Here is a 26,730-nt window from a genome sequence, read left to right on the forward strand (position 1 = left end):
CTAGCTGCCCCTTGGTCTCCCAGGATGACATAATACAAATCCAAAGCAATTTCTTGTATGTATCTGTTTATTGCAAACCTACAAAGTATATGGCATGGCTTGAAAAGTCAAATCTATAAATACTATAGGTGGTTCCTTTTTTTATCATTCTAAATATCAATAATAATTATTTTTTAACTACATATTATTTTTGTTAAATATCATTACTAGATCAGCTCTAAAATACTTTGCAAACTTCCTATGAAATCATTGAGATCTATTTTTAATCATCTACTTGGGAACTATTTTACGGTTTCTAATTTAGCTTTACCTTGAATTCTAGAATCAATCTCTATATTTTCTAAAAGCAGCTGCATTTTAGTGATGTCTTAATTAACTTTAAGAAGTGAAGATTAAATATACATAACACTTGACTGCATGGTTGCCTTTTACACAGCTAGTTTTATAACATACTGCAAAACTCAACATGAAAAAATCAGCAGCTACTGCTGTATTGAATAATATTCTATAGCCTCTTAGATTCTCATCTGAATACCGGTACTCTCCATCAGATAAATACACGCATATTGCCTACATATAATATGCTCATGTTACAATGCTTGTATCAAAGGAAAACAAGACTAAAACAACTAGGCTAAGCACCACTGTGAAGTGGCTGTGATCCAAAGCACGGTCACAGACTGGCTCCAACTGTAAAGTTTGAACACAGAGAGCAGTTGAGTGAAGGGTGGAGGGTTGACTTGTCAGACTGTTTGGAATAGCTACAAGTGAAGTCTCAAGTTTCAGGCCAATACATCATTATGGGTAACTCTCTGAGTGGTAAAAACACTCCAGGGAAAGTGGATAACCTGCAGATTTATCTGCCTCTCACTGCTTTCAGCTGCTAGGAGGATTTGTACCATTAAAGACCTGTGTAGCAGAGGGAAAGGAGAAGGTGGCTGTGTTCTTAAGCTAAGCTCTAAATGGGATACTGTCCTGAATGTTTATTGTCTTTTTCTCTCTCTTTGGTTGCAAGTTGGTTATGCAGTGGGGATGGATTAGAGCTGGAAGAGTATTACCAGATACTGACTGAGAAGTCTGCCTAATGCAAATAAAGAACACAACTTGGTAGACAATCATTAGTAATTTATAACAGCATTGAAAGAAACAGAACTCAAAATGTTGTAAAATTGACCTTTTTGGACAGTCTTAATGCTGACAAGTTTGGGCAGTAGATAGACATGGCAACATGCTCCAAAAAGAAATCTATCACTTCTCCTGTAAAGTATCGAATGACTACCTCTAAACTACTTTCAATGTACTTCCAACACTAAAAGAGTTGTTCAACAAAAATGATCTCCAAAAACTGATCAATAACTAAGTTGTGTATTGGCTTGATATAACCTCATGACAAACATTTTAAGATGATGTAAAGATTTCAATCAGTTTAGTTTGATTTTGGAAAGTTACAAGTCTCCTAGCCATTTTCATTCCTGATTACTAATTTTAACTTCACAATGATAAATCTATCAAACAACATTTTCATCATCCTCATCAGGCTCGGCAGCATTTTTTTCAATAACTTGGTATTCCCCATCACCGGACTTGTGCATTCCCATCAACGCCTCGTCTGTTTCAGCTTCCTGTTTCTTGGCATTGCTCTTTTTCTTCCAGCAGATGACTGCAACCACCACTCCAACGACAAGCAGGATTGCAAAAACAATGCCAAGATATGCACCCCATGGCCACTTTTCATCCTTCTTTGCTGTCACTGCAGCAGCATCTCCGTCAGTTGTAGGCTTAGTTGGTAGAAGTACATTGACAGGAAGGCAGCCATAGACTTCCACACGCATATAAATACGGTCATTCCAACTTTGTGGCAGAAATCTGATGAACCGCGATCTAACTGCTAATGCCAGGCTGTTTCTCACAGTAGTGTCTGAGTCATCATTTCCTTTGAAAACCTAACGTAAAAATTCTAGTTATTATACTATTTATTGAAGGAGTGGCCTAACAACACATGTGTTACAGTTTTAATGAATTGTAGATCAAAATGATTTCAAACCAGTTTGGTATATTTTCTGGTTTCAGGATTATGGTGGGTTAAGACAAAAAACCTGGAACAAAGGAAAACGCAATGAAACTAGTTTGAAATAATTTTGATGCGCAATTCATTTAGCATTGTTATGCTGCAACACATGCTCACCTACACAAACACGGATAAAAAAACTCTCATTCTAGAACACTGACAAGGATAGTACCTTTAAAAATGAATTAGCCTGCCTTTATCATCAAGTAACACTTTTCTGAGAAATGTTGAATGCCACAGCTATAGCTGGGAATGTGTTGGAATAACGAGAAGAACAAGAAATCATGCCTTTTCTACTAGGGTGATAGTTCGGCTTTGGCTGATAACCTCTACCTTGACCTTCGTTATTCTGGATATCACAAAAACCTCATCCAATAATTGTTTGAAAACCACCAAACCCTGGTACGTGGTCGAATAATTACATGATAGTATTTTGTTCCTCTATTTTGAATTTTGTTTCAAGCCTCTTCAGTCATCCACCACATTTTCAGTATGATCAAAATAAGATAACTCGATCTTTTATATATGACTTAGCCTCTGCTTAGCCCTAAACATGGTCCCTGTTGAAAAATAGTAAATGCAAGACAATAATAAGTTTGTACACCCAAAACAAGGCATGGCTCCTAAGTGATGACACCTGTGAAATTTGACTTAAACTTTGCAAGACTCGTACCTCTTGAGGGGCCATTTGCCACTCTTAATTGTAGAACCTAACCTTTTCTTAAATTTTGACCTACTATTTGGACCTCCCAGTTTTCATGATCAGATTTTGTTGACTGTTGGTATCTGGATCCTCCTCATCCACCACATTACATATGTTTGCTTATGAATACGGTAAATCCTCGAATTGGCGCTTATTTCAAATTTAGGAGAAGACGAGGACACTTATTGAGGGGGATACTTAATCGAGGGGGGGGGGGGGTGCTTATTTAATTTTTCCCAAATCGTGGCCTGACATGATCATTTTTTTAATACATCATTCATGCGTGAACAACACTACATAAGCTGTTTATCAACATAAAAAGCTGATCCTAAAGTTTAAATCATGGCAATTTTTTTCCAAACTTAACATGTTCACAAACTGAAACAATGCACAAATCTAATACTACGCAACAAAAACTATACATCCTTTGTTGTCTCATTACTTGTCATCAAAATGGGGGGAGTGGAGGGGGGTGCTTATTTTAAATTTTGGCTGATAGGAGGGGTGCTTATTCGAATGGGGTGTTTATTTGAGGGGGTGCGCTAACTCGAAGATTTTCGGTACTGTAGGCTGTCAATTTGAATTTAGACTATGGCTACTAGTACCTTTGGCTTCTCATTTTCTCTGTATTCATTCCACATTTCTCCATCATCACTCATGCTAAGCTTGTATGCTGTCACATAAAATGCGTTTGTGGATTGTCCTTGTGTGGCAACAGCTGTGATGTTGACCTCTCTCCTGAAATCAATCTGCAAATACTCTATATTCGTGATGTACTTTGCGTGCCATGCTCGCCCTCCTTTGGCATTTAATCTTCCTTCATATGGCTCATAGTTCTTGAAGTAAGTTGACGCTGTTATTTGGTCATCCTTTATTTGACCATTTTCCATGCCAAGAGGTTGACCACAGCCTTGGTCTAAGATTTTGAATGACTCTGGAGACACTGTCAAGTTTCCCACTTTACCATTTTGTACAGCATCTTGAAGGATTTTTACAGGCTCGTAATCAGCTTTATTATTAAATTGAAGGTCAAACTCTGCAATAACACTACCGTTTCGTAGGTTGGTGACTTCAACAGCTTCAAATGATGGATCTTGACGAAACTCAAATCTGATTGCAACCTCTATAGTTTGCTTTACCTCTTGGTATTTAGCACTGTTTTTGTCTTTGAGTTCCTCACTCCATGTTAGAGACACAAATATAAGAGATGTCTTGATTGTTTCAAATTTCTCCTCCTTGGCTGTGGCTATTGGTATGCAAGTTTTGGGGTCACTGGCACCTTCCTGTACAGTTGTCTTCTTGCTTGGACACATTTTGCAGTTCTCTTGAAAATGATTGTTGGCCTCCTGGTATCTGCCATAGGGGCAGGCATTGCACGCTTTCTTGATGGGATCAAAAAATTGTCCTTCACTGCAAGTGGCAAGACAAGATGACCTATCTGACTGTTCATCGCTGACTGTGCTTTTACCATCAGGACATTGTTTACACTGTTCTTGACCAAACTGATCCTGGTATTGCCCCTTAGGGCACTTTTTACACTGAGAGACAGATTTATCCATGTACCAGCCCTTGCTACAACCACACTGAGAAATATTGGACTGTCTTGTAGCCTGAGTGATTTTATTTAAGCCACATGGCTTGCATTCATTGGAATGATGCTCTTCAAGGTCCTGATATGTATTCATTGGACAGTCATCACACTTATCTGTTGAGCTGTTGAGAAACTGTCCTGGTCCACAAAGTGTGACACATGCCGATGAATTATAAAACTGCCCTGGTATGCACTTGCTGTAACAGTCATCACTGTCTTTGCTGCCCACAGCACTTGTAGTCTTCCCCATATAACATGTCTTGCACTTAGTGAATACATGTTTGTCAACATCCATATAGGAGCCAATGGGACAATCTTGGCATGAAGCACTCGAAGTGTTCTGGAAGGTACCAGATGAACAAGGGTCAAGGCACTCTGACACGCTTTGAGCCCCTGGAGAAATGGTCTTCTTTTGATCAGGACAAGGAACACATTCTGGGTTGAGCTTCATTGAGGAGTTTTGGTATGTGTCTAAAGGACACCATTCGCACATCTCAGAACTGGCATCCAACCGTTTGCCTTTCATGCACGCATTCATGCATGAATTCTTGATTGGAGTCAACATTGCAGTGTTGTTTTTCTTTGTGCAGTTCTTGGCTCCTTCAGATGTAAAACTGCCAGTGGGACATATTTGACAGATGTGAGATGTACCATTATATTCATGATGCAGAGGGCAGGTGGAACATACAAAAGTGTCATTGCCAGGGACCTTGATGTAGTCATATTGGTCATTACACAGAGGGGCAATCTTTTTGGTAAATGAACCCTTGTCGGCCTTAAATGATTTATTGTCTTTCTTCATGACCAATTCGTCAGAGTCCAAAATGGTTAGAAGCTGCAGGCTTTCGTAAGCTGTGACTAACTCTTGAAGTTTTGAATTGGCTTCTTTCAATGTTGGCGGTTCCACTATGTGATCTGTAATAGTGACAGTTACCTTCGCTGAATTATTGTCATCCGTGCAACTGAGGTTTGTTCCGTTACAGTTGCCACCTGAACTGAAACACACACCCTTGTTTTGAACGTCGCTGTTCTTTTTGATGAACTCCCCTGAGGCATTTTGGACTTGTTTCCGATCGATGTCCTCACATGATAGATTAGCATAATTAAAATTCACCGTCGCCTTGACTTGCAATGGTTTTTGGACCCTCTGACAAGAGAAAGGCGTGCTATGTTTATCAATGTCCCACTCTCCTTTCACGAGATCACACGTTACTTCTTTATTTATTGATAGATACATGTGTGACGGTTCGCACTTCACTTTACACTTTCTTTCACGATCACTCTCAGAGCATTCGAGCAACCCATTCGTGACTCCTCGACAATTGCACGTGTGTTGATACGGTTCAGAGGCAATTTTCCCGCGAAAACTCGAAGGGCCTTTTTCGCCTTGACCGTTCTTAAACAAAATAAACAAAGCATTACCTGAGCTTACATAAATCGAAGGCAACTGACTGTCAGCTTTGGGCCCGAGAATTTGGCCTTTATTCGGCCCAGGACCGTCCTGGATTTCAAAGACCGCTCCGCTTGCAATGTTCAATTCTTCAACGACGAGCTTCACCCTCGAGGACTCCAGGAAGATAACACGGCTACACTCGGTGCCCTGTTTCATCTCATTCTCGCTGGAGAAGTTCAACGAAAGCGTAACATTTTCCTCGCCGATTTCGTCGAAACCGCACAAGTCGACGATGGCGGCTGGCGATGCTAATGTAAGAATTGTCCAGATGCTCAAGCAAAACAAACCAGTCGCGATAGAAAGATTAACTGCCATTTTGCTGGCCTCGCTGAAATGGCAAAATGAAAGCCCCGATAGAGCGAAAAAGTCTTGATTTTTTTCCCCTTTCGATATACCACCAGAAAATTCAACGTGGTCGCCTTAGGGAAACAAAAAAATTAATCAGAGCGCCGCAACCTCGAGTTGAAAACACGTGGATTTGTGAATATTCATGTGATTTACACCCACTGAAATGTTAACAACGACTTTCGTCTGAATAAACAGCTTGACGTGTATTTGACAGGTTTTCTTGGCGATGGTATAGCTTGTACAATATTGAGGAACTTTTGGCTTTATAAGGAATTTAATCTTTGCAGAACGTTCCTATGGCATTACAAAAAGAAGTCTAATATTATCAGTGTTAATGTAGCGTGAATAACGGGAACTTTTGTTGTTCCAGTTTTTGTGTCGAAACTAGGACGGTTTGAAAGGCCTGGTTATTAAAAGTCTATTATTTCTTATCTTTCAATCCGAAACTTGAAATTGGACCAATTACGTCTTGGCAAAAACAAAACTAATCTACATTTAAAATTGGTTTTGTCCTTTTGATAACTCAATAAATTAAATAACATAAAGCTTTTGTGATCGTGGGAAGCCGAATTTTGGAGAGTTTTCGCGACCAATATATACAGAAACAGTTTCTTGACATCCGACCGAGGACATCCTGTGTAGTCATATTTGAATTAACCAACACGAGTTTCGTGTCTTTGGCACGACAGTTGTGAAAACGTGTCAGTCACGCCTTGAGACATGTGAACCGCAGCTAAAACACAATATATTGCATTAAGAGATTGATTGCATGCAGATCACAGTTCACTTTTGCTTTGTGTGGCACTGGCCGACAGATACCGCTGGAAACCGCCAAGGCCCGATACTTCTTACTTCGACGCCGTACTTCACATGATCGGAATCAAATTCAATGAATTAAGTTCGTATGAAGTACGGCGTCTGAATCGGGCCTAAATTGGCCTTTTGCTATATTAAAATAGCTTCTGAAAAAGACAAAATTGCTTTATTTATTTTATCGCCCAGCGAGCCATACTCTTTCTCTCCGCCTACTGTTTTTCAAATCCCACTGTTATTTGTAAAAAGCCGCCATTAACATCTACTATATGTTCATTTATCGTTTATAATTTCAAGCTTCTTTCACAAGTCTAGCCTGCATTGTCTCAAAATGCTCAAAATACCAATAGTAGTTTTGACTTCGAAACAAAGTTGTACATGTATGTGTAATTCCTGATAACTTGTAATTTTTCAGTACAGTGTGTTGTTTTGTCGACTGTAACGAAAACAGTTAACTTGTTTCTCCTTTTGTAGCGGCCATAGTGGCAGGTGGGAAACTGTTTGTTTCGGCAAGCACATGCCGTTTCATAATACGTTAATAACTTTCAGGCGCATGTGTTTTGTTTGTTTAAAAATTGAACACTGTTTATACGCGAAGGAAACGCTTCGGACAGCTGCCAACTTTTTCTGAAATGCTGTCGGAGTCGGTCGAGGCTGCCAAAACTCGAGCCAATCTTTAAATTTTTGCCAAATGGAAAGAAAACTTTTGCGGGTTCTAAATTTTTCTTTCATTTTCAAACGATCTGTTACCCCTGGTTCAAGATGTTTCCTGTTATCTATTTCGGTATCGACTTTGGTGCCAAAGCTTTTCAGTTCGCGTCAGTTGAGGACTGATTAACGAAACAGAAAACTTCTAACGACCCATTAAATAGAGGAAAGAACGTTCCAGACATTTTATTTTAGTTTTATCGCCCTCATCCAATACCTTCATTTTTTTAGTTTTCAATAGCGGTATTTTCTCATCCCTACTTTTGGTGGCTCGTAACTTTTGCGCAGTTAATACTTAATAAAATCCGGGTTAATATGTTAGCCTAAATGTGTTAGTATCTTTTAGTGACTTTTGTTTTGAATAAAAACCTGAAAAAAAAAAAAAAGAATCAGTCTCGATTTTTGGGAGTTCCTGCTTTCTGTTGTTTGTGAGCCTTCGAGATTGGGGGATTTTAAGTAACAAACATGTTTAATTGACGAAACCGAAAACACTGTGACACAAACTCCTAGTCTAGATGATATCTGTCTTTAACCATGAAACCCGGATGGAACAATCAATCTGTCATGAGCGCGATCACTCAACCACTACACCCACTCTCTAAGCCAATACTGCAGTCGTTTACTTCCAGTTTTGGCAGTTTACTTTGCAGCTGTTTTCGCCGGAATATTTGGGTCATCACGCGTGGACACGAATTAATCTAAATAACGGACTGCATTCCTTCATCGATCCTACAAGCAAATAATGTGGTAAAAACACATTTCTTTGCAAGTTGTCAGGCAACGTCATTATGCTGAAAAACGTTGAACAACTGGATACATGTGCGAACTGCAACCCGCTTCACAAGTTGCTACCTCCCGCTCATTCCCCCAGCCATTGTAAGAGAAAATGCCTTCTTTTTTTCAAACAAGAAATCCAAACATCGTTACGTTCCCCCATACTCCACTCCCTCCTCGCGCTGCTGCCTTCCTGTCCCGTTTAGTCTGCCCACTTTACCGTAGCCAAATTCGCAGTTAGCCAATAGATCGTTTTCACGTGACGTCATCACTTTCTAAAATCCAAAACTAAAGAGCCACCAAAGTTTTTATCCTCATCAGGCATAAGAGGCGGTGTATTTATGTCTGTTTACAATTTTACAACTCAATAGCTTGCTTTCTTTGGAAACCAGAGCAGTTTGAATTTCAGGGTTATGGAGGTGTGTGACACAAGGCTACGGTCGAGTTTGTTGAAAAATATATACTTGTCCCATGATTTTGAGCCTTGTTAGAAGTTAGAGCATTTCGAAAAGTGCTTATGTAAATGCTTGTTTGTTCAGTAATGATTATCAGTCACGTAGACAAGGTAAGGTAAAGTCTGCATGCGAGCCAAGTGGCCCATCAGGCCGGAGCTTATCCCGGTTTCTGTAGCATGAAGCGACTAGGAGTATTTCTACTCCCCCCTGGATGGGATGCTAGTCCATCGCAGGGTTACCCCCAGCATTAAGTTCGCCGGTACCCATTTATACACCTGGGTGGAGAGAGGCACTGCGAGAGTAGAGTGTCTTGCCTAAGAACACAACACAATGTCCCCGGCCAGGGCTCGAACCCCGACTGCTCGATCCGGAGACGAGCGCACTAACCATGAGGCCACCGCGCCTCCCTTGGTCACTTAGATAGCCATGGTAAGTTTTTGGTGTACCACGGATCGGATGTACACCAACATGGCGTTTTCATACTGGGTTCTGTAAATTTCTTCGAAACATTCGACGAATATCTGAAGTTTGGGGAAACGCACAGGCCTAAAACTTGGAGAAGTGTCTTATTTAGTTATCTCCTATAACATCACAATTTCTTAGCTTTTTTTCGATTTATTTTTTTATTGCGTGACAGTGAAAACGATCTATATATAATACAAAGAAGCCATTTCTAGTGTTCTGATATCAGTCAGAACATGCGGAGTCCGCGTAGCCGTCCGCGGATGTCTGTTTTTTTGGCCTCGCGCTTCGCGCGCGTGCTCGTGTATCGCGCTAGCCTAACTGCAGGCTACATCGAAGTCACTGACCTGATATGGCAAAGAGATGTCATTGTCACTTTATTTCTGAGATGGAGCTGAACCCTCCAGATTTCTTGAATTAGCTGGTAACGCACAGGTTATAATAAATACCTAATCGTACCTTTTGGTACGCTTTGTGGCATAACCACGGGCAAGAGTCATAAGATTTCCCACTGTATGACATTTGCAGATGCATGCAGACTACATTTAGGCCTAAATAGCGTTCAGCTTAGCTAGCCTGAATGTCACTCAGGTTAGTCTGTTTACGGTTAGCTCTCGGTAGTCGGCAGTCTAGTCAGTCTGCAAGTGCAATACACCTATCCAGTTGTGCCGTTTTGCCAGGCGTTTTGTCATGGGTATACGAACCATGGCTCGACCAAACAGTCAACTCACGACATGCCCTCGAAGCGTACCAAAAATTGCTATTAAAAGGTACGATTAGGTATAACAATTTAGCTGTCAGAGATTAACATCGATTAACAATTCAACAAAGGAATCCCAAAGTTTTTCGAGGCTACTTCACGCATCAGATAGCTTATTGAGAAATAAAATAGCTGTTAGCAGCTGATATGAATACAATATAAACAGACAGCATGATTTAGCCTTCGATTCGTACCTTTAAACTCTCCAGGTTTATTCGGTGAGAAACTGAATTTACAACTCCACGGCCTCCGGGACCGAAAAAGATGTGCAATAAAAGTTGGAAAACGCAAACACCGCTATTAAAAATTGCCGCCATTTTTCCACGGCCGTAGAGGACTGGTTCAGCAGGCTTTATTTGGGATTGTTAACCAAATATGGGCAGCTTTCCTTTACATCCATGATATTCAGCTGAGTTTTCGTGTGAGTGCAAGTGATGCGAAGTTCTTTTGTGTGGTGTTCGATAAAAACACTCATTATTGAGCGTACCAATGAATGATGCAAAGCAGGACTCAGAGGTATGAGAAAGTGTTCTGTCATTTGCGGAAAATAGTGGGTGGTGTCGCTTCAGAGCTTACATGTGCACGTACGAACGAAATGCCATTTCAGCAACTTGACGAAATCGTCGTCAGCCACGAGCGAATCTCGATTTCAATAAGTTGTTATTACTGCATGTGGAACTGCCAGCCGATAGTCCTAGAATTGTGTATTCTTAGCATGTGATCGACCAACATCTTCCCTATCAAGCCAGGGTTAAGATAATACACGTTCTGTGTTGACTTCTAAGGGAGAGATCATTGTATAACTGCAGGTGACTTGCTGTACTAGTGGCATAGTTAATCGAGTATACAAAAAATAAACAGATCTACGTCTTATTACTTTCAATCCTGTTTGCTTGCTTCATTTTACCTGCAAGCAACACCATCTTCAGCACTAATATTATTCTACTTCTCTATAAATCAGCTAAAAGTTACGTGTATCTTCTGCTAAATGAGATGAGACCCTTCTTGGCCTCTAATGCAAAGAAAACTGAGTACGCTGTAAAGTGACTGTCTGTTGATCGGTATAGTTCACCGTTATATTTGGCCCAAACTGATCGTGTGCAAGTATCTCACTGTGCGCAATCTGTGAAGTTGATATACTCATACAATTGCAGTTTCCTCCTGCAGTTTTTGTTGATGAAGATAAGAACTTACCCTCCTACATGTAAATGAATTTTAGCTAAAAAATAGCTCAGAGAAGTAGTTTTTAGACTCAAAGTTTTGCAAACCAAAAGTATATGTATATATACAGTAAAACAGCAAATGAACACAAATTGTGGGTGCAAATCGGCTTCTTGTTCTTCGTGCATTTGGAAATCAAGCGTTCAAATACAACATCAAGTGTAAACATACAAATTTACTGTCACCCAATGAAGAATATATTATTGCCAAAGCTTCAAGTGCCATACAGTTTTAAAACTGTGAATGTTTAAAAAAACTTATGTCGTTTTCAGAAATGCAGTTTAGTAAAAAAATTAAGTTAAGATAACAGAGTTTTTATGTCTCAGCAGGAACATGCTATTTTTGTATTAATATAATAGCCTGTTTAGCCCATTAGTTGTAGTCTGTCACTTGCCTAGGGTATGCGAAGTTACTGTAACTGCATCCTCACTGTGTCTCTATATTCATTTCTTTTGCAGAAGTTCACCTCACATTCCAAACTCTCAGCTACAGTTCCTGCATTTGTTCCTGGAGAAGTGTACACTGGACCAACGTTCTCCAGCAGCCTTGTTATCAACTCTAACCTTTCACCCCTAGTACCTGAGTTTAAGCCTTCGGTCTCTTTTACATCTTATGCACCGCCTTACAAGCCTGGACACCATTTCCAGTATCCGTACCATCAATCTTATATCAAGCAGGGAAATATTGAATGGCAACAAGTAAGTCATCAGGACTTGTATGAAAGCATATACCTCCATGGTAGAGTGTGACAGGCATGGTGGCCAAGCTTTTCTTTTAGTTTTTTTTCTAAAAACAGGTTCCTTTGTCTTATTAGGGTCATAGTGATATTCCTCAGTATTAAAAGACCTTGAAAAAAAGTCAAATACCATAATTCTCATGAACAACTGATAACTCTGAAATACCGTTTTCCAGTTGTATTTTCCTTCCTCATGCATTTTTTGTTTTTTGTTTCACTTTTCGCTTGATCGGAAAAGAATGACTGCTTGTGGGCAAGTTCACAGGTTATTTCAGAGCCAAACCCAATGTGTACTGGTGCTATATTTGGAGTAAATACTAATTAGAGAACAAGCAATGTGCAAATTATATTTGAAACGGAAAACTCTGCCTACATGTGCCTTTTGTCAAGTACGTGTAGCTATGCTAACAGGGAATACTTTAAAACCTCAGGAAAAAAACTATCCTAGAGTCCCTCTGCAGCATTCCTTGTGATGTACAAAAGTTGTGTTAATTTCATAACATCTTTTTGTCTCTAGAATGTACCTTTCCAAGCATACCAGACAAGCTTTTTACAATCTAGGAAAAGTACTACTAAAGCTGGAAAGACTGTTGCAACAAAGAAAAAAGAACAAAATAAGGAAGGACAAAACACTGCAGAAAACAATGGAGGTGAAAACCTTGCTGATACTGACAGCACTGTTACTGTGAAAAGGAAAAGGCGAAGAAGGAAGAAAAAAGGACTTAATGATTCAACTCTGCAACAGGACCAAGAGGAATTAAACTCAGAAGATTTGTCTGAAGTCCAAAGAGAATCAACTGTAGTCCCAGTGAAAGATGATTCTTCTGATACAAAGCATGGGAATCCAAGCTTGGAAGAAAAGAAACTGTGTTCAAGCAGTGAAAAAAAGTCTACAACTTTGCTTTCCTCTCTGAACAGCTCTTCTGAAAACACTGCTGACAGCAAAACAAATGTTGATGTCACTGCTGTTGAAAGTTCTAGTAATACAGATCAACAATGCCACAAAAAGCAACCTACTGCTCCTAACTTTACTGTGAGTTACAGTGACAAAGTAAAGAGCTTGGCATCAAAGAACAGTAACATAGCGAGCAGCAATTTGAACACTGAAAAGTCTTGGGTCAAGGATTTTTCTCCAGACAGTTCCAGGGTGAAAAAGGAGAAACATACACAAAATTCTGAATTCCAGGCTGGAGAAAGTACATTGACAAGTAATGTTAGTCATGGGAAAACAAAGGAGATAAAAGGTGGGAAAAGAACTGGGGAAGAAAGAGGATATAACAGAATAAAAAATGATGAAGCTTCGAAATCATGTACCAGAAATGTTGAACAGATTGGTAGGGAAGGAAAGCAAATGGGAAGGAATAATATTTTAAAGAAATTGGCATGTGATGATGATGACAACTGGAGGCTTAAAAGGGATGATGCAAAAGCTGTAGACCCTACTGTTTTAAGCAGAATGGAAAAAAATATGAAATCAAATGTCAAGAATTGTAACACTGAGTCTGTAAAGAAGAGGACTTATCAAGGGGAAGAAGATGCAGAGTCAAAGAAATTTGATAAACGTGCTAAACATGATAAATCATCCAGTCATATCAATGTGGATAAAGAAGGGAAGTCTTCAAAGAAGCAGCAGAATTTATCTGAATTTGTCTCAGCTTCACCAGTGAATGAGGCATGTACCACAATGTCTAGCTCGAGTATAGGTAATGACTTACAAAATGGCACTCAAAGAACATCTGACTCCACAAACAGTTTGTCTGTTGCTCCCTCAAAAAATAAGACATTAGAAGGGGAGTTTCCTGACTTGTGTGATAGTGTAAAAATCAAAAGACAGTCAGCTGTGGACAATAGAACAACAGATCACAATGAAATGACCAGCTCTCCAAAGCCATCTGCTCCTATGTCTTACAGTGCTGTGTTACGGTCAACACCTCAACCTAAGGTGAGTCTCAGACCTGCAGGATCTATAAATGCCACTACATGCGTAGGTGCATTTTATTTCTTTACTCCCCTTAAGTGGTGATTTTCATAAGAAATAATTTTGTTAACACTTGACAATACATGTTTATTAGCTATCCTTCCCTCCTTTGGGCGATGGTAACAATCCCTGACTCTTGGTTCCTTTTGTGTAGGTAGCAGGGGTGTAGCTAGGGTGGTGGGGGGGGGGGGGGGGGTCCTGGGGTGCCTGTGACCCCCTTTTTGTAAGTCTTTTTTTTGAAGGGGCTCAGTCACGGTATTTTGAGTTATTTTGGCCACATACAAAATTACCTTTAAATGGTGGGAAACCTGAAAATAACAGTTTAATAAGATAGAAAAACACCAAAGAGATAATGATAAACCATAAAGGGACAAGGATGGCTAAGGATGGAGAAGATTAACACGGATTACAAAGATCAAATTTGAAAAATTGAGGCTAAACTTTTCAATATGCACAAACCGTGATGTAGCTCCTTTAAGCAAACAACCTTCAACAGGTGACAAAAACAACATGAGAACCTGGTGAGTACCCTCACTTGACACAGTGTGATAATGTTGTAGCTACGTGTATAGTTTTTTAATTAAACAACTGAGATTGTTTAGGTATCAGTATAAACTGAATGGCCAACATGTTCTAGCACAGATTTATGGTCTAACCAAAAACCCCAGTGAGGTATATATTTTTTGAAAGCATATTTTTGTTATCTATAATAAACTATTTTAGATTAAAATTAATTTATTGCACTTACATAATTATACTAGCCGGTTACTGCCAGTCCTGCATGGGAAAGTGAGCATCCTACAAAACAAGGGGGCCTGTTAAAGGTGCCACCTCAAGCCACAGCAGATGATGCAGACAATGAAGCTGAGGCAGAAGGAAACAAGCAAAAGAAGAAGAAAAAGAAAAAGAAGAAGAAAACTAAAGAGGCTGGAGATAAGGCTCAAGAAAATGCCTCACCAAAAAGAACTGAAAAGCCTATTCAGTTTGACCTTGGTGTCGTGCTTCAGACCATTTCAGTAAGAGTGTATTTTGTGTTTCTTATTATTCTCTGATAAAAGAGGACTTAATTTCCAGGGGTTTACTTATGCCTGCCTGTAATTTGTGCTAGATGAGAGAAGGGTGAAAACAATCTCCAAGCCTGCCTGAGACTTGTATTGATACATGCATTTATCGTGATTCAGAATACCATGATACAATATGCCATGGATACACAGTTTACTAAATGCTCAGACTCGAGCATCTGTGGTCTTTAAATGTATAATTGCATATGATGCTTGTATAAGCTCAGAATTACTTGCACTTCTGGCAAGAAAAAAACAATTTTTGCATAGTGAACATTAAAAACACAATAATGATGGAGCAGAGAATTGATAAATGTTTCTTCACTGTTTTGTATTTCTTTTTTATTACAATCAATTGCAAAACTGAACAATAACACAATTGTGATTTGTATTACTCTAGACTAGTGGTACTGGCAAGAAACAAAGTAGTAAAAAGCATGTGATAGCCTCTGGTGTACTGCCAAATCAACTGTCAGCTGCTTCAACCTCTGAAGTTAAACCTAGCGTGAAGAATGTACAGTTGCTCAAGAAAGACGACAAGGTAGATTGATAGATAAATATTATTTATATTTACTGCTAATCCCCTTCCACAGTGTAAGCTAAATGTACAAATGAAGGGGCTTAGTGTGTATTTTTGGAGGTTGTGCTCTTTGATACTGTCACAAGCAAAGAAAATGGAAGTACGATGTCTGCTACCAATGTACATATGCTGGCTTGCTTAGTAGTAGCAACTGTAAGTCATAATACAATACCTGTAAATACAATACCTGTAAATACAATACCTGTAAATACAATACCTGTAAATAATGTCCATGGCTGTACACTGCTTATTGTCATTCTCGTCTGAAACAACTTGCAAAATTGTTTTGTTGCCAGAAAGCTTTGGTGTGATGATAATGTGATATTTAACTGAAATTATTGATGCTGTTGTTGTCTTTAGGTTCCTCATAATGTTCTGGATTCCACTGCTCCTGTTGTAAAACGTGGCAAAGAGAGGGAAACTCCAGCAAAGAAGAAACCAAGTGCTCTGAAAAAGGTCTCTAGAAAATAATCCATGATTAATTACACATTAAGTCTAGCCAAACACACACAACATATCAATGCAATTATTTCAATCAACATTGTTGCACACAGCTCAGCTCGTCCAATCCTGTTGCATCATCCAACTTATTTTAACAGGGTGGCCTAATGTCTGGAGCACATTGTGTGCAATAACATTGCAATATGTTGTGTTGAAATGTTGCATGCTTTTGACGAGCTCTTTACACAGGCAGTAGCAGTTTTTTGCTGCCTGCAAAAAACTAAAGTTGTCCAGTTAAAATCTTTGATTTTCATTTATCCATCAAAACATTTATATGTACTTGGTTTCTTGGTCAATTTTTATGGTGAAGGTCAAGAGTACCTCTCTGCTATCATGTCAGTGACAAGTTTACATTGCCAGATTACATACATGTTCACTGTAATGCCTGACTCCCGAAGATTTTATTACTGCATCAGCAATTTCTAAAATGTTTGTTTGCATGCTTTTCAATTTGGTTGTGTAGATCATTCTGAAGGAGAGAGAAGAGAAAAAGAAGGCTAGAGAAGGTGAAACAGTAGAAACTGACAGAGATGATGAAATTTGTCAAGATGAAGAAAACAGGTGGGTAATGGGCTTGGACACCCAAAGATTTGTTTTTGTTGTTGGTTTTGGTTTTTACTGGAATGCCTTCTAGATGTGCTATTTTAAGGGACATTCAAATGATATTTCAGGGTTCATGGAACATATGATAAGTCAAGATCTTTTAGGGCATGTCACGCTGTAAGAGAGAACATGAGCTCTGCCCAAATTGGAGGTTGCATGAAATTTGATAAATAAAAAATTAGATATATGTTGTGAAAAGTGACCTGATCAACATGACACGAGTGTGGGACAAAGAAAAATCCGAGTCCCCAACAGGAATCGAACCCATGACCTCTTGAACACCAGACAGGCGCTCAATCCACTGAGCTATGATTACTCATGGAGAACGAGGTCATTTAACTGAGTTCATGTATTTTACGTGTATGTTATGAGGAACCAAGTAATCAAACACAGTGTTGTAAGGTTAGAATTTTGTTTCTTCTTTAGAACATGTGAGCCTGGAGATGAGAATACTGTACATCAGGAAGTGCAAAGTCCATCAGAAGGTAGTGTATTTTAACAACAAAAAGCAAATATATACAGTGTACAGGTATATTGTGTGTTAGTTATGAACGTTAGTCTGTGGTGTGGCCATTTGTTCAAGAAAACCCTTATAACAAATCAGAATTGATACCACCTATTAAATAATAATTATTATTGTGTGAAATGGATGGAAATGGATATCACATAAGCTGCTTTTGTTGTTGTTTTGTTGCTGGTCGTTCTAGATGACACGGCGTGTTCGGAACCATCTTCTCCAACAGATCAAGAAATAGCAGCTGAGATGCACAGCCGCAAATTTAGAGAGTAAGATTATAATAATTATTAGTATAAACTAAATATTATTGTGTGTTTTTTTGTAAAGAAATGTTTACACGTGCATTATGTGTTTGCAGATAAAAAATTAAAATTATATACATTTATCATATGGCTTTGGCTTGTGGCCGGTATAACGCGCGCTCTGATTGGCTAAGAGCGAGATCTGAGCGGTCATTATGTAGCCGTAATGCCCACGGGCCGATTACGGATTATGCAAATTAGGAAGAGCACGGCTCTGAAAATTCACGCGCATTGAAACGATGAAAGCCGATTAAAAACAGTAAGAGAAAGTAAATTTAATTCCGAGTAGTTAACGGTTAAGAGATTTTTCCTTAATAAAATTTATATAGAAGTCGTTTTTGACCCACCAGTCGGTAAACTTGGCGGGCACTAGTGAAAAACCATCAAAGTTTGACGAGTCTTAAGTAAAGCTAAAATCGCTGAGTGAAAAACACCATCGGCAGATCTGTCATGCGTACTGAGCAGAACACCGCGAAGAAACTTATAAGTTATCATCTTAGTCACAACAATTAGCGAAATATTGAACTCCGTCACAGTTCTCACCAAATAGATTCCCTCGCTTTAACACAAACAAGTGTAAATCAGCTTCCAGGATCATCAGATGTAAACAATCGGGCGGTTTTTTTGTCGGTTGCCGTCTTTCTGATAACTGCAAGAAGTTTTAGAAGTTCACAAGGCTTGAAAAGTTCATCCATAAACCCCAGAATGAAGAAAGCGAGGATATGTTGTCGAAAGCCAATGCGAAGATCGAGTTATTCTGAGCAGTGCATTCTGAAACATAGTAAGCATCAGTATTTTCTTTCACCAAAAGACCGTTGGTTTGGACTATTTTGAAGCACTTTCTGTCTTTTTTATATGCGTTGACGTTTCGCCACAAAAGTCGGAAAAAACTCCCCTATCAAGTTGTGGCACCACTATACCAAAATACCTTTTTGAGGCTGTGACAATCACTTTTCCCGTAAAGAAATGTGTGTTTTTGACGGAATGCGTAATACAGTGGTGAAGTTCACTGACTGTGTAGTTTGAGACGATGAATGAATCGGTAAACGCGCGCATCGCCGGATGTAAATTGACAATTTCCGCTCGAAATTTTTTTTTTTCTTTTCTTTAATTCATAAGCCATATAATAAACAACTTAATAACCCCGACCGTTCGGTCGTTACGGGAAAATCTCAAACCTCGGCCTACCGTATTGACCTCGCTATCGCTCGGTCAATACGGCAAGGCATCAGTTTGAGATTTTCCCGTAACGACCTCACTCTCGGTTATTAAGTAGTCAGTATGCTTCAGTGGCATTGGCTTAGAGGAAGCCCTGTTAGGGCTTTAAGCTAAAACATAAATAATACTTGTGTGTAACACTTTTATTATTACAAAAATACAAGTTCATTTGCATGGTCAATTTTCACAGGAAATAGGTAAACTTTCCCCAAATATTGTTCTGTCCAGTTTGCAAAGTCACTTGATCATCTGCCTCCCAGAAAATAATTTTGCCGATACATGACATTCTAGAAATGCACATTGACTTCCAAGTCATTTGCCGAAACACTTTACGTTTAATATTATTGAATTTCCAGGTACTGTTTCCAAGTTCCCGATAAGGAGGTAGATGCAGTTGCTACAGAGCTTCTGAGAGAACTCGTACGCTTTCAGGACAGACAGTTTCACAAGGATCCAGTTAAGGTGAATAAAGCAGACAATAAATTGACAATCAGTGCTTAGCACTTTGCTACTGGAGGATACTGTGAGTAGACAAGTCGTGTAAATATTCAAGAGAACAAAAAGTTGTTAGCCTCCTGGTTGGTAGGAGACAAACCAGCTGACTACATGGATGCAAAAGTACAGCTATGGAGTTGAACCTTATAGGTGCCCCTAATAAGCACCTCCTCAAGGCCATTACCCCCGCGAATTATGGACAAAAGAGAATAAGCACCCCCTCTCCAATAAGCCCCCTCCCCTGAGCTACCATAAGTAAATACATGCATGCCTGAGGCGCTAATCAACGAATGTTGGTAACATACTTCTTGGTTATAGACTTCTTACTAACTAGTCAATTGCCACTGACTGTTTCAGTATTTGTTTTAACCCTGAGTTTGTGTTTCAAGGAAATAGGAACATCCAATTCCCCATGTACACCTACATGTACATCTCACAAAGCCCTTCCTTAGAATGTCTTTATTCATACAGCTGAATGTATAAATGTGAAAAGATAATTTGATCAAATTGCATACATACAGGTGATGATCTCTGAATTATTGTGAAATGTTATTCATGGGCAGTTAATAATTCCAATTTATTCCAACAGGCAAAAGCTAAGAGAAGGTTTGTCCTGGGTCTAAGAGAGGTTAGCAAACATCTGAAGTTAAGGAAGTTGAAATGTGTCATCATATCGTCAAATGTTGAGCGTATCAAATCTGCAGGTAAGCCAATATTATCTAAATCAATCTATAGCTGGATAAATGAACAAAGGTACCCTGGCAAGTCAGCACTGAAAGGTTTATATGTACTGAGGTTGCTTGTTTAAAGTGCCACTGAAACGAAATTTTTGTATGTGAGATTTTTGCTTAGTAATAAAGTTTCAACCTTACTTGGAAACACTGCAAACTTTTTTTTCGCATGCGGTAAGCGAAAACTGCTTTTTCAGCCGTTCGAAGTTGGCTGGTTAAGCCCAAAATTGGCGGCCATTTTGGCGCGGCCAAAACAGCCTAGTGACGTCACTGGTTGTATTACTCTCATGCTGCGCTGAAAATTTAGAGTGATTATGGGAGAAGAGATTACTGTTCGAAGCCCCCCAAAAAACATCTTAAGGACATCTCGGAGCTGTAAAGCAGATAATCACAGTAGCCTTAAACATGAAGAGGTCGAGAGTCGATCCTGGGGCTTTCCAGTCTATTTAATTGGATATTTGCAGGATATTTTATGTAAGCAAGCAAACGAGTGGGAGTTCTTAGATCGCAAAATGATCGGGACTCTTGGTGAAATGCCAGCACTCAATTAAACAATATCTACACTCATAAAGTAAAAAAGACATGAAAACAAGAGAAAGCGGCTTTTGAAAATATTATCCGGACTGCTGCTGCACGAATCGCAGCAACAACGCTTTGAGTTTTCGAGTTGCTTCGCTTCGAGGAAACCGGACGCTTTGTGAGTTTCACGGCGGACGAGATTGTGCCACAGTGACCTTTAGTCCAGTTGTATCTGCTACATCCTGCAAGTTATCACAACAGCAACAATTTAAGAAACCCTCTTCTTTTATATGAGGGAGCGAATTTAAACTATAAAGGTAAACTAAGCTGCCATGACCCTACAGGTATGTTTTCAGGAAACGAGAGAAAGCGTGACAATGTCGGCGGCGAAAGGTCATATATGCAAATTAGTTCAAATTCTGTTTAATGAACCTTCGAAAGGAGTGTAAACTAGTGACGTTTTAACGAATTGTTTTGAACTTGGATATTATTAAATGAAGATCATAGACATAAGTATGTGCTAAAGAACTCAAAGTAATCCATCGGCCGTGGAATATTGCAATTGGGAGATACGTGTAAAACAGAAGCGAAATTCCCGCTTTGTTTACACTGATACGTATGCGGCGATAAAGCAAACCCTGCTGCGGATCACAATTTTCAAAGATACATTTTGTCTACCACAAGAACTCTCACTTATTAGTATCATAAAAAGATGCCCTCAGTGTGCAAAGAAGTACTCGACTCAAAGCTTGTGGACCGTTAATAACTTCGTGATTGTGCGGATGGCTGATGCGCTTACGGCTTTTAATGCAGTAAAGTTGCCGAGGATATATTCGAACCTTGTTAATAGACCTTAGATCAACGTGAGAATCCAAATTTCAGAACCAGGCTGAAAACAGACGACGAAATATCGTGTTTAGGCTTCAGGACGTGATATAAAAGTTGCCACACTCGTCTTCGAAATCTCCAATCGAGTACTCAAGATGTTCGAAAAGTATACTGAGCTGTTATAATCTGTAGCATTTACTCTGGTGAATCTACACTCTCTGGCGCCCTCCAACGTTTATGATGTGTATTTCCTGTCAAGGCTGGACAGAAATTACAAGGTAGAAAACTAGTAGGTATCGACAATATGAAGAATAAACTTGAATAACTCAAGTGAAAACAAGAGAGAATCTATAGCGCTTCTTGCGTGAATACAACCAGTGACGTCACAAGGTCCTTAAACTCGGTTCCAGAGCCCGGACACAGTTTTGCTCCAAAAAGTCGATTTCAACATCTAAAAAAAGCACTTTCTGTTGGGATATGGCAGAAATAAAGTTCACCATTACTTTCAGCACGTTTGAAACTATAGATTGGGATAAAAAAAGAGAGTACGAAAATTTCGTTTCAGTGGCACTTTAATAAAATGTGTAATAACAATAGTAATTTTTGTGTTCCACCTTAAATTAAGGTCATTTAAGTGCTGGTGCAATTACTGCAGTTGGGAGAGTTCATTTACCATCGAAACACAAAGTTAGCCAGTATACATACAGTATAGTGCAAAACTAATACTGAGTATGGAGAATGCATACTAGTTGTGCAAGGCTTTCGTGTGATATACCATGGAACATCCCACAAGTCAGTAGTATTTTCTCAGCATACACAGTCTTTAGGCGAGTGTATAAACCAAGAATGTAAGAGTGACAAGTGGGATGTTCCAATGTATTCTACGAGAAAGCTTTGCATTACTATTTTATACCATGCCATAAAAAATACAGTGGCCAACACAGTCAAAGCAGAGCACAATGGAAATGTTGGCTGTCATACCGTCGAGTATACAACGGCTTTCCTGTATTCTGATTGGCTGTATTTCCTATGGCATGGTATAAAGTATGGTATAAAGACAAGGGGTCCACCCTACTGATACAGTTAAATCCCATGTGACAATAACGTATTTGATGTTATATCAATTAATTTTATTTTATAACAACCGCAGACATGTTGACTGTCAGGGTGGAAATAATGTGTAAATGTGTTCAACAGGAGGTTTGGATGACGCCCTTGGTAGTATAATAACTTCATGCCAAGAAAATCAGATTCCAGTGGTGTTTGCACTAAAGCGTCAGCTGCTGGGCAAAGTGCTGTTAAAGAAGGTTCCAGTCAGCATAGTTGGGATTTTCAACTACGATGGAGCACAAGTGAGTAGTGTAGAATGAAGGGCAGCCAAACGAGGTGGTTTGTATCAAGATTGCTTTTGTGGGCCCTCCTCTCACCTCTCAGTCTTGACTGCGCCTTTTAATAGCATGTACATATTAGTGTAAGTATGTAGTATTGTAAGTAATGTATTTTATTGTACTGTTTAAAAAAAATTAAATGTCAAAAAAATAAAATAAATGAAAAAAAAAATAACATGTGAGCTCTAAAATTCAAAGCTCAACCGACAAATGTGTTTTTCGCCACCGTCAATCAAATGCTCGGCAGCTCCTCCCAGCTTCCGACTACTGCCGAGCGCGCTGTAATCAAATCATTGAACACAGTTCAGACAACGAAACAATGTTCGGCAGTAGTCGGAAGCTGGGAGGAGTCGCCGAACATTTGATTGAGGGTGGCGAAAAACGCATTTGTCGGTTGATCTTTGAATTATAGAGTCCGCATGTTATTGAAAGGCCCAGTAATATCGCCCCGAACAATTCAGTGGCAAGTGCTATGAGACGGGAGTGCTACGTGTATGCGCGAGATTACAACAAGTACATAATGATGCAGTATTTTTTGAATAAAACTGTTTTGCTTTTTGTCTGTGTCTTTGCCGCCGACATAATGTTGTTGATGTGTTTGTTTTTGATATAGGAACATTTCAAAACACTCATTGAGTTGACACAGAAAACAAGACAGGCCTACAATGAAAAATGGACGAAAATTAGGGAGAAACTAGAGTTACAGCAAAAGGAAAATAAATCTATAGGTATGTTGGCTTTGCACACCGTAATGAGACAAAATGCCGTGGTGACAATGTTGTAGGTGGTGTGCCCATGTGGGTATAGTTTGGAGTATATTCAGGCGCTACACCTGGTTTTGATCTACAGAATTCTAAGTTCAATTCAGTTATCACGGCATGTAAGATCAATAGCTAGCTGTTCAGCCTGGCGTTTGGGAATTTTAAACCATGCTTGTTTTCTGCTGTGTTAGTGTATGACTGGTTGTTATTACAAGCATTCATCATAAAGGCATTACATGCATGTGATTTCCGCTAGTTATCTTTATATACAGTCGAACCTCCGGTTGCGACCACCTCTCGTAAGTGACCACCTAGTTTACCGAAATACCAAACGTTTCTAAATCTCATCACTATGTTTGGAACCTCTTGTAAGCGACCATCTGGGCTTGACATTTTGGGTAGTCGCTTACGGGACGTTCGACTGTATGTTTTTTCTAAAATTTTAATAAACATACTTTTTCTTGTTTTCTAGTATTTTTGATTTGCTGTATTTATCTTATTATTTACATTTATAATTTAGATTGAGGGCCACTGGTTTATCAGTTTTTACTGTCATGTGCCACCTTCTTAGAATTTAGTTGTAACTTACCTACTATACTTTCAACGTGTGAGAGTAACTCATTTTCAATGAAGAGTACAACAGTGTCACTGTAGGTTTGAAGACTCTTGAAGAACGAACCTTAGAACATCGCGATGTTCTCAGTTTTCTTGCTAATAACATAATCACAAAAGTTCTAATGGTAAAAATAGCGTCATAAACTATGAACAAATCAGGTGATTGATGTGTCATTTTTCTTTGTAATCAGTTCTTTTTCGTACACCTCTCATATCTGATGAATGTAATCTGAACCAGTAATTGCAAGCATAATAGTGTTTCACTCTATTCCCATGCTCCAGTATCAACAACTGAAACAGACAAGGAGCTTATTGCTGGTGGAGAGGAGATGAGCAACCCTCCACAACCTATCACGGAGGAAGATGCTGTCGCAGAGAATCAACATGCAGAGGCCACTGAAAGCAGCGATGACGATGACGATGACGATGATCATGATCATGATGGCATTGATGACGACAAGGAGAATAGTGATGACAGACACAATGAAACAGATGCTGTCATCATAGAAAATGACTTGGAGATTCAAGAGTTTTAGTTAACTATAAATGACTGCGATATTCTGATTAATCTGGTATCAACATTAGGCTGATGAAGTAATTAGTAATATTAAAAAGGAATGAAAACGTGCTGAGGCTAAGTGAGGGTGAGAACATTTAATTTAAATAGAGAGGATAGTCATTAATAGAAGCTTAATTATTCACAAGGCACCAGTTAAACAAATCCAATCTATAATTATTACACACTACTTGTATAAAGTTATCATTTTAAGAAGAATTAAATGAAAACTTGCATACCAATGAAATACATACTTGACAGTAACAGACTTACTGAGTCATAACAGAGATTCTAGCTTTATTATAGTGAATGGTTTGTAAATAAATATTAGTTAATTACTTACATAAAATATTAACAATTCCTCACTGAGTTATTTGTGCAATGGTTTTAATGAGCAGACACTCCTTACTGAGCAGCAAGCAGCCATTGCCACCACACGGATCTCTGGCAAACCGGCAAGGAGTCAGTGATGAGAGGCAGCTGTATTCGCGAGTTATTCCACATCAAGCATTTGGAATAGTCTAAATAATGACATGATCCTCTTCGTGCCTAATTGGTACATATCAGTCTGAAAAATTCTGGCTTCTAATTTCTTGGTCCTCACTTAAAAGTCCCAACCGCGCTTTGTAGGTTTCACGATGCAATCGAAGCATTTAATTTGTCAACGTTATGTACACGCTTTTCGGCTGGACTTCATGTTCTCATTGCTAAATCTTTCTATTCTGTACACAGTGGAAGGCTTATTAGAAAGATTCTTTTGCGATAATTTGTTTCCGTTTACGATGCTGCTATGGTATTATGGTTAAGTTGCAATTGATACATAATTAATCATGTACGTTTGGAAAATATCGCTACAAAGTGTGTCTTTGCAAAGCACGATTCATTAGGCATACTCAGTTGTGCTTTTAATGTATTATGGTTCATTAAAAAAAAACCTGGATTTCCTATATTCTTGTGTAATGTACAAAACTTGATCGTCAAGCTATCAAGGAATTTAAATTAATTAATTAATTACTATTATGTTGATGTACATAGAAGTCAATCAAAGATCTCATTAAACACCTTTATGTAACAGAAACTTTTTTATGAACTTTCTGTACTAGAGGTCAATTGCTTCGTGTCCGGCAAACCTGTTGGATGCACCCGCTATTCTTGCCTGGTAAGGGTGGTCACAACGGTAAGGCAGCGTAAAGGTTGGCCCACGATTAGACAAGTCCCTGTGACTAGTCCATGCTGTGCCAAATTTGTATCCCTGCGACGTCATACGACTTCAGACTAGTTTGAATTGAAGGGGGTGGGGGACTTAACCCCTCAAAATCATGGTTGTCCCTCTGTGTGAACTGTTAGTGGACAAGTCAGTGTGTCCAAATCAAGCTAGGTAAACTTGATGAAATTCTTGACCTGGGTCATGATGTAGTTTTGAGCAGAAACGTTTCTCTCGTAGAGCCCCAACCCACCTAGGAGTGTATATATGAGTACAAATTCAACTGTTCGGAGAACTTTAAAGGATGGCAAGGAGTACAGTCGACTCTCTTAACGGACACCTGGTGCTGGTCCCGGCCGTTTCTCAGTCATTTTACTACAACCAAACTCTCTATGAGACGGACACCTCCATAAGACGGACACTGAAATCGTCAACGGACACTTGTGAGGTGCTGAATGTGACCGCAAATTACGATTTACGGAAGAAAAGCTGTTACCTCAACTTGCTTTTACCAATTTTTTTTTAGAAAAAATGACATCTTTTTAGACTTGGTGCCTCAAAAGACAGCCCTGAGTCATAAGATGGTTATGTTCCCGTTTGCAGAATGTACTGTACACTGTTTGGACTCCAGTTAACCCGTTAACTATTGATTGTAATACGACAAGAGATTCAATTTTATAAATACGTTTTTGTTCCAGTTTGTAGGTTTCGTTTAAGTAAATAACTTTAAACAAACTTTAAACAGACGCGTATTCACTATGCACAGGTTCAGCATTATTAT

General features: G+C 39.1%; 2 protein-coding genes across 2 annotated transcripts; one reads left to right on the forward strand and one right to left on the reverse strand.

Annotated features, from left to right (window-relative positions):
• Window positions 1-47: 47 nt before the first annotated feature.
• LOC145479470 (uncharacterized) lies at window positions 48-10,434 on the reverse strand. The gene is made up of 2 exons (XM_081457843.1): window positions 3,377-10,434; window positions 48-1,943 (listed from the first exon to the last, which is right to left on the reverse strand). The coding sequence occupies exons 1-2, from the start codon at window positions 6,128-6,130 to the stop codon at window positions 1,509-1,511; spliced, it is 3,189 nt and encodes a 1,062-aa protein (XP_081313969.1). The 5' UTR covers window positions 6,131-10,434; the 3' UTR covers window positions 48-1,508.
• Window positions 10,435-10,526: 92 nt separating this feature from the next.
• On the forward strand, window positions 10,527-25,833 carry LOC145479471 (uncharacterized). Its single transcript, XM_081457844.1, has 14 exons — window positions 10,527-10,651; window positions 11,815-12,054; window positions 12,610-14,034; window positions 14,832-15,086; window positions 15,532-15,672; window positions 16,072-16,167; window positions 16,676-16,773; window positions 17,242-17,300; window positions 17,523-17,601; window positions 19,209-19,314; window positions 19,937-20,051; window positions 22,623-22,777; window positions 23,427-23,541; window positions 24,472-25,833. The coding sequence occupies exons 1-14, from the start codon at window positions 10,625-10,627 to the stop codon at window positions 24,723-24,725; spliced, it is 3,165 nt and encodes a 1,054-aa protein (XP_081313970.1). The 5' UTR covers window positions 10,527-10,624; the 3' UTR covers window positions 24,726-25,833.
• The last annotated feature ends 897 nt before the right edge of the window (window positions 25,834-26,730 follow it).

The sequence above is a fragment of the Orbicella franksi genome, chromosome 2, assembly GCF_964199315.1.
Source record: "Orbicella franksi chromosome 2, jaOrbFran1.1, whole genome shotgun sequence".
NCBI classification, from domain to species: domain Eukaryota; kingdom Metazoa; phylum Cnidaria; class Anthozoa; order Scleractinia; family Merulinidae; genus Orbicella; species Orbicella franksi.

Bases quoted from the DNA above. Each gene is read 5' to 3' on its own strand.
- LOC145479471 (XM_081457844.1), top strand. From the start codon at position 10,625: ATGAATGATGCAAAGCAGGACTCAGAG. The intron at 14,035-14,831 runs GTGAGTCTCAGA...TAATTATACTAG, and splicing joins GGTCAACACCTCAACCTAAG to CCGGTTACTGCCAGTCCTGC. The intron at 20,052-22,622 runs GTAAGCCAATAT...TGTGTTCAACAG, and splicing joins TGAGCGTATCAAATCTGCAG to GAGGTTTGGATGACGCCCTT.
- LOC145479470 (XM_081457843.1), bottom strand. From the start codon at position 6,130: ATGGCAGTTAATCTTTCTATCGCGACTGGTTTGTTTTGCTTGAGCATC. The intron at 1,944-3,376 runs GTACTAGTAGCC...TTTTTACGTTAG, and splicing joins GAGAAAATGAGAAGCCAAAG to GTTTTCAAAGGAAATGATGA.